The following is a 16468-nucleotide window of genomic DNA, read 5'->3' as shown; positions in this document are numbered from 1 at the left end:
CAATCCGGTAAAGTGTGGGGGGCAAATACACTCACACACAGCCTGGGTTTGCCCCACACACTTACCTTGGTTAATAGTGGGCTGAGTCTGCATGACACAGTGGCACCATTCTGCTACATTTAACCTGGTTAAGGAATTACTAGCCTGTTTTCCAAATGCCCATCGACAAACGAACTGAACTGACTTGATGCTAAAACCCCACGAGGCTTACGGTATCCATGCTGTGTGAACGTTCCTGTGCCTTGAACTGACTGTGTTAGACATGTTGTGAGAGCAGAGCCACCAAGGATTAAATCAGACTGAAACTGGGTGCCAACCCCCATGGGACAACCAATCACTTCTTCCTACTGGGGTGCCCAGAACTGGATACAATATTCCAGGCACTTTCTGATCAATCAAAAGAGAGAGGAACAAAACTTCTCTTGATTTACTTCTGTGATGCAACCAAGGATTGCATTTGCTGTTTTTGCAGCTGCATCACACTGCTGGCTCATGTTCAGCATGTGATCCACCAAGTCACCCAGCTCCTTTCACATATAAAGGACTTGGTATCCAAGCCAGAAAATTAAAATGCTTATTTTCTTCTCCCAAACTCTGCCTCAGTCAGGAAGAACAGGGACAATGATATCAGTGGATATCCATTCCACCCAGCAGCTTTCAATTTTGGGGGTGTCAGAAGATTCCAGCTTGTGCTCCCTATATTCTATAGTAAAATTCCTAAATTAGAACTCTACATTTAACCCAGATTATTATTTAATCAAGTATTTGCACCCACAGAAAGCTCATAGCAAAACAGCTAGCACCTACGTTCACACAACATACTTAACCAGAAGACTTAAAGCGGCATGGGAACAGCAAGCACAGTTTGTGCTAACCTTGGATTGTTTTTTGTGACTTAGTGGCTTGCGTGAATCCAACCTCCTTGGTTACTTTACAAATGCAATATATCACACAAACTCTGAAAAAGGGTTAATTCAGGAAGCAGGGTCAGTATGTTGTGTGAACGGATACATGTACAAGCCTGCAGAGATTAAGCACATTATGTGATTTCAACTTCATATACATTCAATTTGCAGAGAACAAGATCCTATGACTTCTAATCCAAGGCACTCTCCGAAAGAAATCTATCTGGCCTTTTCCCTGTTCGTTTTTCAAAAGGAAAAATTACACAGACCAAATCATTATAGGAAGACAGCCAGGTCAGTTTATGGAGGCAGAAATCAGGAGTCTGCTACCCCCTTTCTTGGCTAATGCACTTTATTCAAAGGCAAAAGCTTTCATGAGCCGCAGCCCACTTCCCCCAATGCGATGGAATGGATAGACTGATGCAGGATTTAGATTGGGGTGAGGTTGGGGAGAAGGGAGGGGAGATGGGGGGGTGATGAAGATGCAGGCTATATGTGAAACGGATTATAAATACCTTCTTAGCAATTAAGAGTTGTCTTGCGTTAAAAACCCATTGGGTTTCTTGAGCTGGCTCCAATGACTCTGGGCGGATAATACATAAAAACAGTAAAAAATCAAAATAAAAGCCCCAAAGACAGTGTTATCTGGAGGGGAGCAACAACTGATCCTCTGCCCCTCCCCACAGAGATAGAAACAGACAACCCTCCCCCCCCATTTTTAGCATAGCAGAGAGAGACTGTGGGACATGATGGTTGGAGGGCCATCTTTCAGGATGGAGTCCTGAATTAGCAGGAGGTTGGACTAAATGATCTTCAAGATCCCTTGTAATCCTTCCATCCTATGCTTTTAAGGTCCCAAAAACCATTTTAGTTCAATCAACCCTTGCTTGGGACCTGGTAGAAGGGAATCAGGTTCAACTTTTGGGGAATTCACGGGCAGAAGTAATTTGGGGATGTTGGGATTTTTAATTATCGGTCCTGTTATTTTGGAGTTATTTGTTACACTTCAGAAATGTTTTTTTTAAATAGCCAATCATGAGGCTATCGTGGTGCTATTTAAAAAAAAACCAAAAAAACCTTTAGTCATCTGTAAGATGGCTTTGAACATTAAAACAAGCCACAAACTCACCGATCAGGCTGTTTGCACAACCCACTAACCCAGGAAAAATCCTAACCCAGGTTAACTTTGACCCAGTTCAGTATTTTGTCCATATACAGCTAAGTCTTTACCTGACCCGATTATGCAGACGGTGCAAATGCAGTCTCACTTTTGAAAAGCAGCATTAAGAACCCCAAAATACGTAATTGGGAGTGGGTGGGGAGATGAAGAAATAAAGTTAAAAGCTTTGCAGAAAGGTTCTGGAAAACAATGTCAGGAGTGGAACAGAGGCAACGGGAGGGTACCATCCCAAACATCTTCAGCAGCCCTTCAGCCACGTTGGACTTCAGTTCCCATCAACCCCCAACCGAGAGGAGAAGTCCAACGTGCCTGGAAGACCACACTGGGAGAGGCGGTTTGGGTGGGGGTTATTCCAGAAATGCAGAGCAGCAACAGAAGGAGGGAGCCCGCCCTGAACCCGGGAGCATTCTGGCAGGGATAGTCAGTCCAGCAAGCAAGATCTCCTTGCTGTCTGCAGGGCTGGCACAGGACCCCTCAGGAACACTTCCGAAATTGCAAGGGTCTGCTGGCACAAGACGCAGGGTTTTTGCAAAAAAAGCAATGGGGCCCATTAGAGATGAGGAAGTCACAAAGCCCCTCCAAATTCCCAGCCATTGCATTCCATCTCATACTGACCCTCAGCCCTGGCACTACCAACACGTCGGGCCTGGGCACTGGAGGCAGGGGGCCTGCAAAGCTGGCAGAAGTAGGGCTTCCGAGCCCTTCCGTCTCCTCCTCTTCCCCGCTTGCCAGCCGCTGGTAATCCGCCTTCTCTCCCATTCTGCCCAGCAAAGACAAATGGCTGAAGCTGGAGCAGGAACCTTGATTTCCACCGGTGAACAATCCCCAGCCTCAGAACAGAGCGAGGGCGGTGGGCCAAATCTCATCCGGAGAAAGCCTTAGGGGGCCCGCTTGGCCCCAGAGTTCCCATCAGGGTGAGTCAGCCCTTCCTGGCACATCCTCTTCCATCCAGAGGTGAGCGGCTGCAGCAGCATCCCTTCTCTTCCTGATTGCAGGCATCCAGCTGGTCCCCTGCCAGCCTGTATCCTGTCGCCATGGCAAAGGGGGAGGCCTCTCCCCGCGGATGCTCCCAGGCTGAGCTAATGCAAAGTGACTTGGGGGGAGAGGCTGAGCGGAGCTCCCCTAAGAAACAGGCAGGGAGGAGTGGAGGAAAACGTAATGCTCCCATCCGCCAGTCCAAATGCAGAAGCAGAGGAGGAGCAGGCGGGCGGGCGGGTGGCTGGGCGGCTGAGTGGGAGCAGTGGGGAAGAACGGAGGAAGGTGGGAGCCATGAGAAACCCTCCCTTCCCCAGGCACCAACTGGGAGCAGCCATCACAGAAAGCGGTGCAGGGTGTGGAGGGCCTCACCCCTGACCCCCGGGAATCCCAAAGGCTGAAGCGGTTTGGCCACAGCTTCCCTCTGCGTGCAGCTGGGCTGACCTTTCTGCAATTCTCCGGCTGTGTTTTCCTTTCCCTAGCGACTCCCCACCCCAGGCAAGACACTGAGCCAGCATTCAGAAGGGCTATTGTGATTAATAATTAATTAATTAATTAATTAATTAATTAATTAAGGGGGGAAGGGCACTGGGTCCATGGAGAAGTCAGAAACAACCACAAGAACTTAAGCCCAGATCCAAGGTGGAAAAACAGGAGGAATCTGGAAACCCCTTTTCAGACTAGCACATTTTATTCACAAAAGCTTCTTGCCACGGTACTGATAAGTGTAAAACAGAAGGTAGATTTTTTTTCCCTTTCTTAGCTTGCACTTTCACGTTGTATTTTTAATTGTTTTCATTTTCCCTTTCTTTAAGGTTAAAGATTGTAAATGGTGCGTATAAACTAAGCAAGTAATTATTTCGTTGCTCTGTGTTGAGACCGGCAGCTATATAAACGGGGTGCGTAAATAGATAAAAATAAATAAATATGTATAAGTAATTTGAAAAAGGTGAAAGCAAGAATAACAACTTAAAACAACTGTGAACGCTTGTGCCTTGGAATGCAATCTGTCGGTCTGAAAAGGTGCTACCAGCCTCCTGAGTTTTGGCTAAAACAGGCAAGCCTGGCTCTCCTCCTCAACGCCTACGCTGAGAAGCACCGGATTTGCTGATCCGGGGCCGACTTGCTCTCCTGGCCCCCCCCGCCCCCAAAGAGAGCAGACAGGAATGACTAAAAGTGGAGATTCAGATCCAAGGAATGTCTAAGAAAAGGCAGCCGTGCTTTCAAGCAGGAGTGATGACGGCTGATTGAAAGACGGGATTCGTCAGTCCTCCTGTGCCCCGGGCCGTTGCTTTGCAGAATTCCTGAACCCCCCGCCCCCCCGAAGCCGAGAGGAAATCCCATTAGGACGAGTAAGAGAAAGATGGCGCAATGGGAACCCCTGTCCCTTTGCAGGGGCTGGAAGGACTCGCTGACCTCTTAAGGCAGAAGGCAGGGCAAGACGATCTCTTATATGCATTTATATCCTGCCTTTTCTCCCGGAGCAGCTTGAGGAGGAGGATCGGTTTTCGTTTTATCCCAACAACAACCCTGTGAGGTGGGCTGGCTGAGGGAGAGGGAGAGGGAGAGGGAGGGTGTGACCGGACCCAAGGCCCTAATGCCGGAGCTGCAAGAAGCTGGCCGCTGGGGGTTTCTGAATCGCGTGGGTGCCTCTAGCAGGTCTCTGCATTTTTGCAAACGGAGAGTTAAAAAACAAACCCGAATTTAGTTTTTTGTTCTTTGACAAGGTATAACATCATGCCGGCGGATTAAACGGAATGGCGAGATTTGTTGCGTTTCCCTTAAAAAAATATAAATAACGGTGGCATAATCTACCGTATTATGCATTATTTGCTAGATGTATATCCTGCGTTTCCCCTGCAAGCTCACAAAGGGCCCCCAGCATCATTGCCCTGCCCCACAACAATAACCCTGTGAGGTAGGCTGGGCTGAAAGGTGGGGGACACTCGGTGAGTTCCCATGGCCGTGGGAAGGCTCGAACCTGCATCCCCCTGGCCTGAGTCCAACATCTTAACCCTCCTACCACAACGGGCAGTTTTCAGAGCCATATGAGTCACCTGTTGGTGCACTTTCCATAGATGGGTTCGCCTGGCACTACCTTTTCTAACGCATTTACTTGCACAACAAATACACAGCCCTAATTCTCCATCGGGCCACCTGCGGTACACGTGAACTGCTCTCCGTCACGCACCTAAGGAAGGGGAAGCATTCTCAAGTGAAACTGCCCTCAGGTCAAGCTTGACTCCTGGCATCTTCACGGGCACACAAAGGTGGCTTGTCTTTATCACCGTCTGTGATTTTTTTGTTTTCAATTCCCCCACTTAGCCTATAGGCCTGGGACTTCCTGGTGGTCTCCCATCCAAAGACAGAACAAGTCCAAACCTGCTTAGCTTTACAGAGATCAACCAACGTTGCCAAAGCATGAGCAGAAATGGAAGATTAAGTCAAAGTCGAAGTAATCTTTATTGTCATTGTACTTCTCGTACAACGAAATTAAATGCCACCCCTGTGCAGCTTTAAAAATATAAAAACCATAGAACACATAACACACATAACACACGTAAAACACAACCTTCACATTCCATATTGCACAACCCCTGATGCTGCATTAATACTGCACTCTACGATAGAGTTCAGTATAGTTGCAGCTCTAAGATAGAAGCTGTTCTTCAGCCTATTCGCCCTTGTTTTCATTATCCCGCACCGTCTGCCAGATGGTCACAGTTCAGAAAAAGGATGTCCCGGGTGGGATGGGTCCTCAAGAACGTTTTGAGCCTCCTTGAGGCAGCGGGAACTATAAAGTTCTTCCGAAGAGGGGAGAGGGCAGCCAGTGATCCTCTGGGCAGTGGTGGGAACCCTCTGGAGCGCTTTCCTATCTGCCGCTGTGCAGCTAGCAAGCCATGCACAGGCGCAGGAGGTCAAAATGCTCTCAATGGTACAGCGGTAGAAGGTCACCAGCAGTTCTCCATTCAGTTGTTGCTTCCTGAGAAGTCTCAGGTGGTATCATCTCTGCTGGGCCCTCTTCACCAAGGCTGCAATATGAGCGCCCCAGGTCAGGTCCTCCTTTATGGTGACACCCAGAAACTTAAAACTGGCCACCTGCTCCACTCGGTCTCCATTGATAACCAGGGGCTGGACATCTAATCTGTTCCTTCTATCGTCCACTATAAGCTTCTTGGTCTTATTGATAGGAAGGGCCAAATGATTGTCTCCGCACCACGAAAGCAGCCGGTCCACCTCATCCCGGTAGGCAGACTCATCTCCTTCGGAGATAAGCCCCACCACTGTTGTATCATCTGCAAATTTAATGATAATATTGCTGGAGTGAGTGGGGGTACAGTCATATGTATAATGAGTGTAAAGTAAGGGACTCAACACGCAGCCCTGTGGGGAGCCAGTGTTGAGAGTAAGAGCTGAGGAGATATAATTGCCTAAATCCAACCCTCTGGGAGCAGCCAGACAGGAAGTCCAAAATCCAAGAACAGATTGAATATGGAAGCTCAAGATCCATAAGTTTATGTGGAAGGATTGTGTTGAATGCAGAGCTAAAGTCTACGAAAAGCATCCTCACACAGGTCGCCCGCTGTTCCAGATGAGTCAGAGCCGTGTGGAGAGTGATGGCTGTAGCGTCCTCTGCGGATCTATTAGTTCTATATGCAAACTGATGTTCATCAAATGCATGCGGAAGGCAGGAAATGATGTGCCTGCAGACCAATTTTTCAAAGCACTTCAGGAGAAGAACAGGTGCAGTCAGGCTACAACAGGGGTGAGATGGGTGGGTGCCCCTCGCCCACCTCTGGGAAAGTGAGGGTCAGGGGTCTCCAGAGCCAAGGAGACAAACGAAGACATTTTGTGCCCTCCAGATTGCGCCCGCCCAAGGGTGGGGTTTCAAAGGTGTGATTTTGGCTGCGTCCCCACAATGCGCCCAACCTGGATCCTGAATTAAGCTGTTTTCTAGGTTCACACAATACGTAGAACGATAAACTAACCATATAATTGTAACTAACCATTTAATAAACTAACCATTTCATTGTATATTTATTTATTCTTTTAATATGTTGTGAGCCACCCAAAGTCCCCCATTGGGGGGAGATGGGTGGGGACAAGATAGATAGATAGATAGATAGATAGATAGATAGATAGATAGATAGATAGATAGATAGATAGATAGATAAGGGCTAGCTTCACACGGCACTAAACCTAACCAATACACACCCCCACACAAACCAAGTTTGAAACAAACCAAGTTTGAAACAAACCAAGCTTGCTACACTATGCAAACGCAGCTGGCAGGGCTTCAACTGACCACCCACCCAGATTTATAATAACGTTTAAGGATTTAGCTCTTCCAAGAATTTCTGCATCGCCCCATTCGGTCCATTCTGGGTGGTTCGTGGAAATCCCACACAGAAAGTGCAACGGCTAAAAATGAATCCGAGTCCCAGGGAGACGAAAATCAACAGTGAAAAGAAACTCGGGCAAAACTAGAAACGCCTCTGCTGGGTCAGCAGAGATTTTAAAGACATTTTTTCCGGGTGACATCAAACTCAAGCTCAGCGCCCCAAAACTGCCCCACAAACCCACCAGGTCAAAAAGTTTCAGCCCTCAGAAGCCAAAGAAAAAGATCAAAATGGAGAGACGGTATGGTTGAGGGCGAGGTGAAGCTGCTGGGCGAGGAGCAGAGAGACCCGGGTTCCAGTCCACCCTCGGCCACAAAAGTTCCCTCCCAGCCCAACCTACCTCACAGGGCTGTTGTTATGGGGAAGGAGGAGGAGGGAGCACTATGGACGACTGACTTGAGATCCTGAATGAATCTAAATGCCTTCGGGCTTGACTTCTGGAGGAAGGTCTGGATTAGACAACCTGTCAGCCGGTGGAACCAGCTGCCCTCGGAGGTCTCCAAAGGGAGAATGGATGGTCGGCTGTCAGTCCTCGCTTAACGACCATAATTGGGACCAGAACTTCCATCACTAACCAAAAGGGTTGTTAGGCGAAACATCGTGTGACCGCACTGCTTAGCTACGGCAGTTCAGGTTGCAGTCATTAGGCCAGGACCTCATGCTTCTCCTGCCCTCCGCTTCAACTACCCCCCGCTTATCTCCCCCCAACCTCTGCCCTTTGGGCCGCCCTGCCCTCCGCCTCCTCTGCCCCCCCACTGACCTTCAGTGTCCTCTTCCTCCCGCTGCTGAGGCGCGCCCGGCCGAGGCAGCTGCTGGCCCTTCATGACGCCTCGCAATCCCTCTAGGAGGCCTTTGCGATGCCCTGCCTATCTCCCTCCCATCTCTGCCCTTTGGGCCACCCCACACTCTGCAGCCATGGGTGGGTGTGGGGAGTTGAAGCGCACCCTGTGGTCATAAATGCGGGCAGGCTGCCAAGCGCCCAAATTTTAATCGTGTGACCATGGGGGCACCACAACAGCCATAACTTTGAGGACCGGAGTAACGACCATTCATTCAGCGCTGTCATAATTTTGAACAGTTGCTGAACAGTCGTTAAGCAAGGACCACCTGTAGTGGGGATTCTGACCTCAGCAGGGGGTCAGACCAGATGATCTCTAAGGCCCCTTCCAGCTCTGAGAGTCGAAGTAAAGGCCTAACAGAGGAATTGGCCTTTCGTGCTGCACTTGATTCATGTTAAGTTGCAAGCTTAGGTTGAATGGATTGGGTCAAATCTGAATAGGAATTAAATGTTGTCTGGATGTTTAGGAAAAATAAGGGCTTCTATTATTTCTTTTTCCCCCAAAAAATCAGGTGAAAGATCCCCATCATTAAACAGCCTTCCCCCACTGCTTCAGCAACACCCCATTACAGGAATTCCTCACAGCTACGACGAGGCTCATACAACGCTGCTGACTGGGCTAAAACGCACTGGCATGTTTTCCAAATTCCATGGCTGCATCTGCACGATATGCTCCAGCTGCTCAGGCAAAGGCCAAGCAGCTGCATTCACACAACACATCCTGTTCAGTTCAGTCTCACCTGGATTGGCTTTGCTCTCTGGCCTCACAAGTTGCGGGCAAACCCAGCGTTGGGTTAGCATACAGTTCAGTGCATTTTGCCAAGGCAGAACAGGAGTTAATTTAGTAGCCCGCTTAGCGAGCTCGTCTTCATGGGTCGTGAGAACCAGGCCAACCACACAGTTTACTAACTGGGGTTCCTGCATGACCTGAGAATGTGGCCACTGTCCCTTGTGAATCTGGGTTAAGCATTTAGCACACGGCGGGAGCCACAGGCGTCCAGGAGAAGCTACAACCCAATTGCGATGCAAGACATCATCCTTGCCCCGTGGTGGGAAGGCATCTTCATGCACGTGTGCACGGGCGCCTATTCCCCTCTAAACTGCCCAGCTTCCAAAGGAGGATCCAGGCCATCTCTTCCTCCTTCTCCACCCCACTGCCGGGCTCGCTCGCCCGCGGAAGCACGGGTAGCCCTGCGGCCCTCCCTGCACGTGAGGAGCGCTCTGCCCACGCAGCCGGCGATGTCACTGCTTCAGTACGACAGGCATCCAGGAAGCACACACAGGCCGTGGCTGGCGGAAGTGACGGAGGCCGGGCCGGCTGCCAGCTGCCGTCTCCCAGACCCCGGAGGGCCAGACAAATGGTGGAGGAATTAGAAAAAAGCCTGTGCCGGGGAGGGGGGCCGATTTCCTTAATTCCCCAGGGAACACTGCCAAGCCTCGAAGGGAGATGAAGCATAATCAGCTTCCTCAGAGATTTCAAAAGGCGGGAGACATGGTAGGAGAAGAGCTGTTAATCCAGCTTGCAAAACAATCAGGACTTGGGTAGCACCTAGTCCCATCTAACGATTTTATCCAAAGGCACAAGCTGCAGCTCGCGAAAGCTGATGCTTTTGAATAAAATTTGTGAGATGGAAAAGATGCTACCAGACTCCTTCGCAAAGGTGGGGAAAGGAACTCGAGGCGTCTTTGTTCTTTTGCATTTTTTTTTTGGTTTAAATTTTTGCACAGGATGCTTATCTTTGTCCCAGTCAAAGCAGCACTTTTCAGAGTAAAAGGCTAAACCTTGGAGGGAAGGAAGATGAAACCACGTGCTTCCTCAAGCGTCATTATTTCTGAATCATCTATATTGTCCTTCTGACCCACCTAGCTCCTGGAGAAAATCTATCTATGGTGTTGGGGAGAGTTGACATCAACTCGGGGGCACATCATCAATCCATCTGCTAAATCCAAGAAGTTCTATAGTATATGACTACAAAAAAGAAAAAAAGAAAACTAGAAAAACAGTCAGATGCACCTAGTAAGTAGCAAAGGAAAGATATTAAAATATAAAAGTCCATTTTCCAAGGAAGCAAAATCACATGGATGACAAAATTATAAAAATCCTGCTTGGGAGAAGAGAAATGTTTTATGGAAAGCTGTTTTGATGAGGGGGGGTAAATCAGTTTCTGGTGCACGTTAGGTTGAAAAACAAAGCTACCTTTTCCTGATTAACCATGCACTAGCAGCATCAATCTAAAATAATAATAATAATGGCTGTTGATGTCTTTTTCTTGCGGGTGACCTGAGTTCGAAACCCAAGCTGTATCCCAGCCTGGCAGGGAGTTCTGCAGATGATAGACCCCCCAATCTGGAGGGACCCTCCCTCTTAATATTCTGTTCTCTAGGATGGAGCAATTGGTTCCCCCACCAGCAAACCAGTGGGTGTTTTCACATGGCAAAGAGTGCTGTGGGTTGGGGTCATTCATCCAAGTGGTGAGGCAGAGGCTGGGTTCCCACAAGACGCTGAGCAACGAACTGCCCAACCCTATTTTCACAGAATCCTACAGCTGGGAGGAACCTCAGGGGTCATCTAGTCCCACCCCTGCCTCACCTGGCACCTTTTACGAAGCCGGTGGGCAACTGCATTCAGACAATGCACTTAACCTAGGTACAGATGAACCCATTTCTGAGTATACATAATGAACAAAGCTTGTACAATGCTGCAAAGCGACCTAGAATAAACCTAGATTAAGAACTAAGCTTGGGACAATGCGGAAATGCAGCGGTTTGGCCTTAGACAGGCAGAGAACCACCTGTTCTGAAATACACCTGTACGGTCAACCAGCTTAAACTCCCCATCATCCCTTCACAGAACCAAACAGGTGCGTCCAAATTTAGCGACTCCTTAAACAGCACCACAAAACCCTTGTCCAAAAATGCATACTTGGGTCACCTTAACATGTCAGGATGTGCCATCCCAGCAGCCTTTCTGAGAAAAGAGGTCTCTTTCTAAGGGGAAAACAGCCTCTGCTCTCCAAACCCTAACCCATCACCAGCAGCGGCCAAAGAAACCCGAATTCAATCACTGCGCATCTTCAGAAAGTCTCAGATGGGACCAAATTCTACTCCAAACAGGAAATTAACACGTGCCACCCCAAAACCACTTCTGTGGGGGACCCACGCCACCCTTAAAAGCAATGTGCAGGATCACCTGCTCTCTTTTAAAGACTCCTGCCCCCACCCCGTCCCTGTCCTGTCCACCCAAGCAAGGATCTGCCTCCCCAAACCTCCCAGTTACACCTGCGTGGTGAAAGACTGAACCCTGAGCTCTGGCCAACCCCCTTCACCACTGTTTACAGGTACCAGTTTCCTACCTGAAAAGAAGGGGAGGTTAGAAATGGAGGGATCCCACATCTCAGGCACTTGAATGCCAGGACTGAATTCTATCCAGCTTCACATCGAGAGACACTGGTGTCTTCTGGGCCTCCTCCTTCACGCCCATTGCAAAACCAACAGGTGTTGTCATCGCACATGTGATGGAATGATGTGCAGCTTCCCGGATGGGAGCATCAGCCGAGAAGGACCTCTAAGGCATGTGAGCTCAGCTGTGAGCCATCAGACAGCATGCTGAGTCTTGCAACTGCACGTCACACTTCACAGAGTCTTGCAGCTGGATGGGAACTCAGAGGTCATCTAGCCCAACTCCCGGTGCAGGAGATGCCAAATAATTTGGGGCAGACAGTAATCCAGACTGCTTGAGAACCTCCAGTGAGGAGAACACACCCTACCCTAACTCTTTTTCCACTGACTGACAGCTCCAACCATCACAAAATCCCTCCTATCTATCTATTTCTTGGGTTCATACCCACTGCATTCAAAATGACTCTTGGTGGTTTAGAAAACATCCAGAAAAAATACAATAAAATGCCCGTGGTATCCCAACTCAAGAAAATAAAATAAAAAGTAAAGCAAATCTGACTACCTCTTATACACACAAATCAATAGACCACCAGCGTCAGTCTGTCTCTCAAACTCTTTCTGGAATTTAGTTTTTAATAGTTTATAGGAATCCCAGACCACAAGAGATGCTCAAATATCTAGGGCAGTGTTTCTCAACCTTGGCAACTGTAAGATGGGTGGACTTCAATTCCCAGAATTCCCCAGCCAGCATGGCTGGCTGGGGAATTCTGGGAGTTGAAGTCCACCCATCTTACAGTTGCCAAGGTTGAGAAACACTGATCTGGGGGAGGCTACTGGCACACCAGCAGAAAAACCCACAGCTCTCCACCCCATCATTTTGTGGAAGTGGGGAATCGCTAGCAGGTTCTCTCAGAAAACATGAGTCAGGCAGCTCAAAACTGGTTCAAGAGGAAAGTCCTGCAATTAGGACTTGAAAGGTTAAAACCAGCATTGCAAATTGCATTCAGAAGCAAACAGGTAGCCCGCGCAGGACCCAGAGTTTGCATGCTCAAGCTGGTTTGAACTAGCCAGTACGCAAACAGTGAAGCTTCTGGGTGGTTTGTAAAGACAGCTTCATTTTAAGGGATTCCAGGGCTACCTTGCTAGGCACCGTTCATGATCACAACAGTCCTATAAGGTAGGCCATTCTCCTTGCCACCCCACTGTACATAGAAATGTGGAAGCTGAGACCAAGAGACAATGTCCAAGATGCTTGGTGGTTCCTTTCATGCAATTCACTGACCCCCGATGACGGAATTAACCCACTTCTGCATTGGCACAACACCCCAAACTATTAGCAGCCTGGATGCCACAAGCTAGGCTTGTCCTGCATGTGTGCAGCCTGCAATTCCTTACATTAAGGGGGATCCAGCACAGGAAATGTTATCCAAGGCAGGGAGCACGAGGAACGTCCTGTGGATCGTGGCGTCACCCTGCCAATGATGTCACTGGCGCCAACTTAAGTGGCATCTTTTGCAGGACGCTGCCGCAACGTGGGCGACCTCGCTGAGGCTGGAACCAGACGCCCACAGTCAAAGCTTCTGACGCAGCGGCTTGTGACACCTTGCAGCCACCAACTTCTCAGAGCAAACTTCGGCGGTAACACGTTGCAAAAACACATCCGCCTGCTCTAGCAGCAGAGAAATAAAGACCGGGGGGGGGGGGGACTCCCAACGTCCCAATCAACAGGGGGAGTCCTTGCCCCCCGACCTCAAGCAAAGCCCCACCACGACCCCTCGCGGACCCCGGAGTCCCCGACCTCCCAGCCCTGGTGCTCCCTCGGAGCTGCACGAAATCTGCTTTTCCGTCCGTTCGGCTTTCGGAGGAAGCTGCCACCGTCCTGGGCCGCCCCGGAGGGCTGGAAAAACAAGGCTTGCGCTCAACCGGTGCAACTGGTTGGCGAGCCGAGCCCCGTGCCTGGCAGAGGTGAAACGCAGCTGTTTCCCTGCGGAGCACCTCCCATCAGCTCGCTACTCACCTCCTGCATCCTTTCGAGAGGGCTGGCTTATGGCTCAGGTGGCCGATTGCCCGTCACGCACATCTGGCCAGGAGTTCCTCTCTCTCTCTCTCTCTCCTTCTCTCGCTCTCCCAGCCAGGCTGCCTCTCTCCCAATTGGCCAGCTGGTCACATGACCATGACTTCACCCATCCTGGCATGCGAGGAGGAAGGTGACCATTCACTTGTTAGCAACGGCGGGCGGACAGGCGTGTGGGCGGCGGCCTCGGCCTTTCAGCACCAGGCTCCACTCCCTAGGGAGCGCTGCCAGTCGGGTGGGCAGGCGGCTTTCCCCGGAAAAGCACGCTGGCGCTGGGCCGCAAAGGAAAGACACCTCCCCCCGAGCCCTGGCACTCCCTCTGGGCTCAGGGCATCCTGGCGGGGCAGGAGGGCAGCCGGGAGATCCCTCGATGCTCAGCCTCGCTCTCAGCCAGCCGGGCGGGCGGAGGTCGCACCGCATGGAAAGCTGTGAAAATGCCCGAGTCAGATTTGCACCTGATGGACCCACACAGAAACACTCCAGCAGACAAGCGGAGGCTGGATCTCCCTGCGGAAGGGGAAGGGGGGAGCAGGGACGCTGCCAGTGGGGGGGGGGCTGTTGAAGGCCCTTCCCCCCTTCTGTCACCTGTCCTAACATCTGGCTGCGCTGTGTCCCCCAGATGTAACTGGGCCGCCCATCCTCCCGCAGACCCCCTTGCTGGCTGCAGGCCAGGCACACAGTTACGCCTGCACAACTGAACCTAGGATCAACTTAGCTACCGCGTAGGCACAGCAACCTAAACCTGGCTAGGTTAGCCTTTGCTCTTTTTCCTTTCCTGGTTTAGGCGGTAATATGGACCCAGCTAATTTGGTCAACCTTTGACTCAAAAATTGGCTGCATTCATATACCTTAAGCTGGTGCTGAGTTAACCCCCCTCTCCGCTCTGCACGATGCACGGAAGCACACTTGAACTGTCCAGACCAAGTCTGCCCAACAGATTACGGCAGAAGAAAACTAACCATGGTTCATGCTTAACACCTGCATCAGCTAGAACGTTACCAGGCCTGACCACAGCCATAACGTGAGTGCATGTTACTGAAAAAAGACTCTGTTCTCACCACATGCTAAACCAGGTTACTGAATTAACCCATTTCCTGAACTGAAACACCGAACCCTATCCTAAACGGCCTAGGAGACTGATTTCCACAGCAGCAAAGCCACCAGATCCAAATCAAAGTTAAAAGCAAACCGCTAAAAAGGGAAGGGCTTGAATTTTTAGTTCGTACCTTTATGTTTTTTTCTAAACCTTTTTCTTTAAGTTTAGAGATTGCTGTGTTAAAAAAAAAAAAAAGATATAATTTTTAGAAATTAAATAAAAAAGAATGCAAAGGTTGGAAGATACCTCAGAGATCACATAGTCCAACCCCCTACTAAGGAGAGGACTCCACCACTCCAGCGTCCCCAAGAGATGGACAGCCAGCCACCAGCAAAGGGGACCCCTCTGCCACATTGTTAAACAGCTCTTCCCATTAGGGCACGCTACCTGGGATCCAACCAAAATCTCCTCCCTTTTAAACTAAACCCCTTGTTTCTGGTCCTGTCCTCTGGGGGGAAAAAAATCTGCCCCACCTTCTACACAACAGCCCTTCAGCTATCGGAGGCTGACAATCACCCTTCCCCACAATCTTCCAGCGTAATGCTGCAGAATGTAAGGGTCGGAAGGGATCCTAAGAGATCACCTGGTCCAACCCTGCCCAGTTCAGGAATCCACCACCGCAGCACGGAGCCCCCAGGCCTGTCCCGCTTCAGCGTGTTGCAAAAGCACTGCACGGCCCAGGAGGGAACCTGCAGCCACCGGACAACGCTTGAAGTTTGTGTGTGGGCCCCGGTCCTCTGGCACTTCCACGTCTGTGGCATCCGGTTGATGTAACCAACTGCCTTCGCTTGGGGAAGCATCTTGGGTTTGAAATGGGGCACAGAGAGCTGTTACAAGCGCCGCTGGGTGCAACATTTCTATGCACAGTGTGCCCTCACCGCCTGTCTGAACGCCTCCCACGGAGCCCCTGCCCCAAAGTTGATGGTAACGGCATCTTCCTGGCTCCAGATTCAGTGGCTCTCATGCCGCCTTCCTTCCCCACCTCGGAGCCCTCCAGACAGGTCAGGAGAGCCACGCCAAGAATTCCTGCCATGCTGCCACCTGGGCTTCAGGGTCAGCATTCAACAGGGAAAGCCGTGTCGATGTCTCCATGCTCAGCGAACCGGACAGCTGCCTGAATTGCAGACCGGCAATGCAATACCCGACAGTCTGGCAAGACCCTGGGTTGCTCTGGTCCAGCCAGAGGCGAGCAGGAAGTCTATATTCTGAAGTTCACCGGCGGCACCGTCCTCAATACATTTTAGCTTCTTGCTTTTAGTCTTTCACTGAACTGAAAACGAGGTTGGGTTTGCGATTTTAATCAATTGCTCTATTGATTGCACATTATGTTTTATACGTGAGTTCTGTAAACTCCCTAGAACCTGATTTGGTTTCAGGCAGTAGACCGAACTCGTAAATAAACACTGGCACCACGTAACTCTTCCAGGGTGGGATCCATTCTCACATGCAATTGGGATCAGCCAATGAAAACCAGGGTGCTTCTGCTTCTCCGTAGCTCTGCCCAGGCTGCCAGATCCTGACAGCTGATCACCCACATTAGATCTTGGGAACGAATCTGTTTATCCAAAGCCCACCCTGCAGGGTTGGCCAACATTCCCCAA

General features: G+C 50.1%; 1 protein-coding gene across 4 annotated transcripts in view; it reads right to left on the bottom strand.

Moving 5' to 3' along the window:
* TNK2 (tyrosine kinase non receptor 2) overlaps window positions 1-16468 on the bottom strand; it is a 95966-nt gene that overhangs the window by 66612 nt on the left and 12886 nt on the right. The window contains exon 1 of one of the 4 annotated variants that reach the window (XM_088131638.1): window positions 13715-14146. The exons of 2 other annotated variants lie outside the window; for them this stretch is intronic. In XM_088131638.1, coding sequence (XP_087987764.1) covers window positions 13715-13723 — 9 coding nt within the window. In that variant the 5' untranslated portion in view covers window positions 13724-14146. Of the gene's footprint in view, window positions 1-11651; window positions 12370-13714; window positions 14147-16468 lie in introns of those variants that run through there. One more of the 4 variants, XM_088131639.1, reaches the window with a different exon arrangement.

This window comes from Python bivittatus, unplaced genomic scaffold (genome assembly GCF_059951505.1).
Source record: "Python bivittatus isolate LINGU-HERP-01145 unplaced genomic scaffold, Pbiv_v1 ctg000980_np1212, whole genome shotgun sequence".
In the NCBI taxonomy this organism is placed as follows: domain Eukaryota; kingdom Metazoa; phylum Chordata; class Lepidosauria; order Squamata; family Pythonidae; genus Python; species Python bivittatus.
This window is presented reverse-complemented; position numbering and strand designations above follow the sequence as displayed.